At 44.3% G+C, this 872-nt stretch overlaps 1 pseudogene across 1 annotated transcript; it reads left to right on the top strand.

Annotated features, from left to right (window-relative positions):
* Window positions 1-228: 228 nt before the first annotated feature.
* Window positions 229-733, top strand: TEOVI_000097200:pseudogene (annotated as a pseudogene). The gene is given in 4 exon segments: window positions 229-405; window positions 407-586; window positions 589-666; window positions 668-733. Coding segments are annotated over 4 exon segments (501 nt in total).
* The last annotated feature ends 139 nt before the right edge of the window (window positions 734-872 follow it).

Raw genomic sequence — 872 nt, 5'->3', positions numbered from 1 at the left:
GAGAGTCCATTGCGATAATGAATAGCAACGACACCAACACGGAACCCTTGTGGAAAAACACACGTGAGCTGTATTTTCTTTGATAGGGTGTTGTTTATTCGTATTAATACAGTCTGACCCTCCAAGAAATTATAAAACCACCCAATGATATGCATGTCTACCTCATATCTTTTTGATGCATCTATTGTGCACCTGTGATCCAACGAGTCAAATCCCCTCGCATAATCCATGAATACCGCAGCAGTTTTCTCTCCTGTTACTCTATGTGTCACTGATTCTGTGAGTGTCATCGGGGCGTCTAACATAGACCTTCCTGCAAGAAATCCAGCTTGCTGTGGTTGCAGCTTACCCTCTACTGTGTCTCGTATGCATCTCGCTACAATCCTCTCCGTGAGATTCCAGATGGGTGCTATTGAGCGTGATGGACCGAAACGATGACATACACTTGGCTGGTTTGTTGGGTTTGAGCATAGGGATGATAACGCTATGATTCCATTTCTCCGACACCCGGTGTTTCTGTTATCTACAGTTGAAGAGCTTGAATACACATTTCTTGCGATAGCATCCCCATTGCTTACCTTTTAACAGTTTGTAGCGTCCTTATCTGGAGTAGTCACTGAAGGGAGATTCTTCAATGTTGTCTCAAGTTCTTCCATCATTATTGGTGCGAATTTTCCGCTTGCTCGATAAGGTGTACTCATGGAAGGAGCATCTGGTGCTCTTGTCAACCGCTCTCTCAATACGTCTACGCTAACTTATTAGCTTGCTTTCTGTCTGCGTGTTCTGGAGGGTGGTCATTCACCACCATAACCGGAGATTTCAGTGGCCTCGGTGCATATATGGGCTTTACTAAATTCCAACTTTTTGTATCG

The sequence above is a fragment of the Trypanosoma equiperdum genome (assembly GCF_001457755.1).
Source record: "Trypanosoma equiperdum strain OVI genome assembly, contig: ctg_257, whole genome shotgun sequence".
Taxonomy (NCBI): domain Eukaryota; phylum Euglenozoa; class Kinetoplastea; order Trypanosomatida; family Trypanosomatidae; genus Trypanosoma; species Trypanosoma equiperdum.
This window is presented reverse-complemented; position numbering and strand designations above follow the sequence as displayed.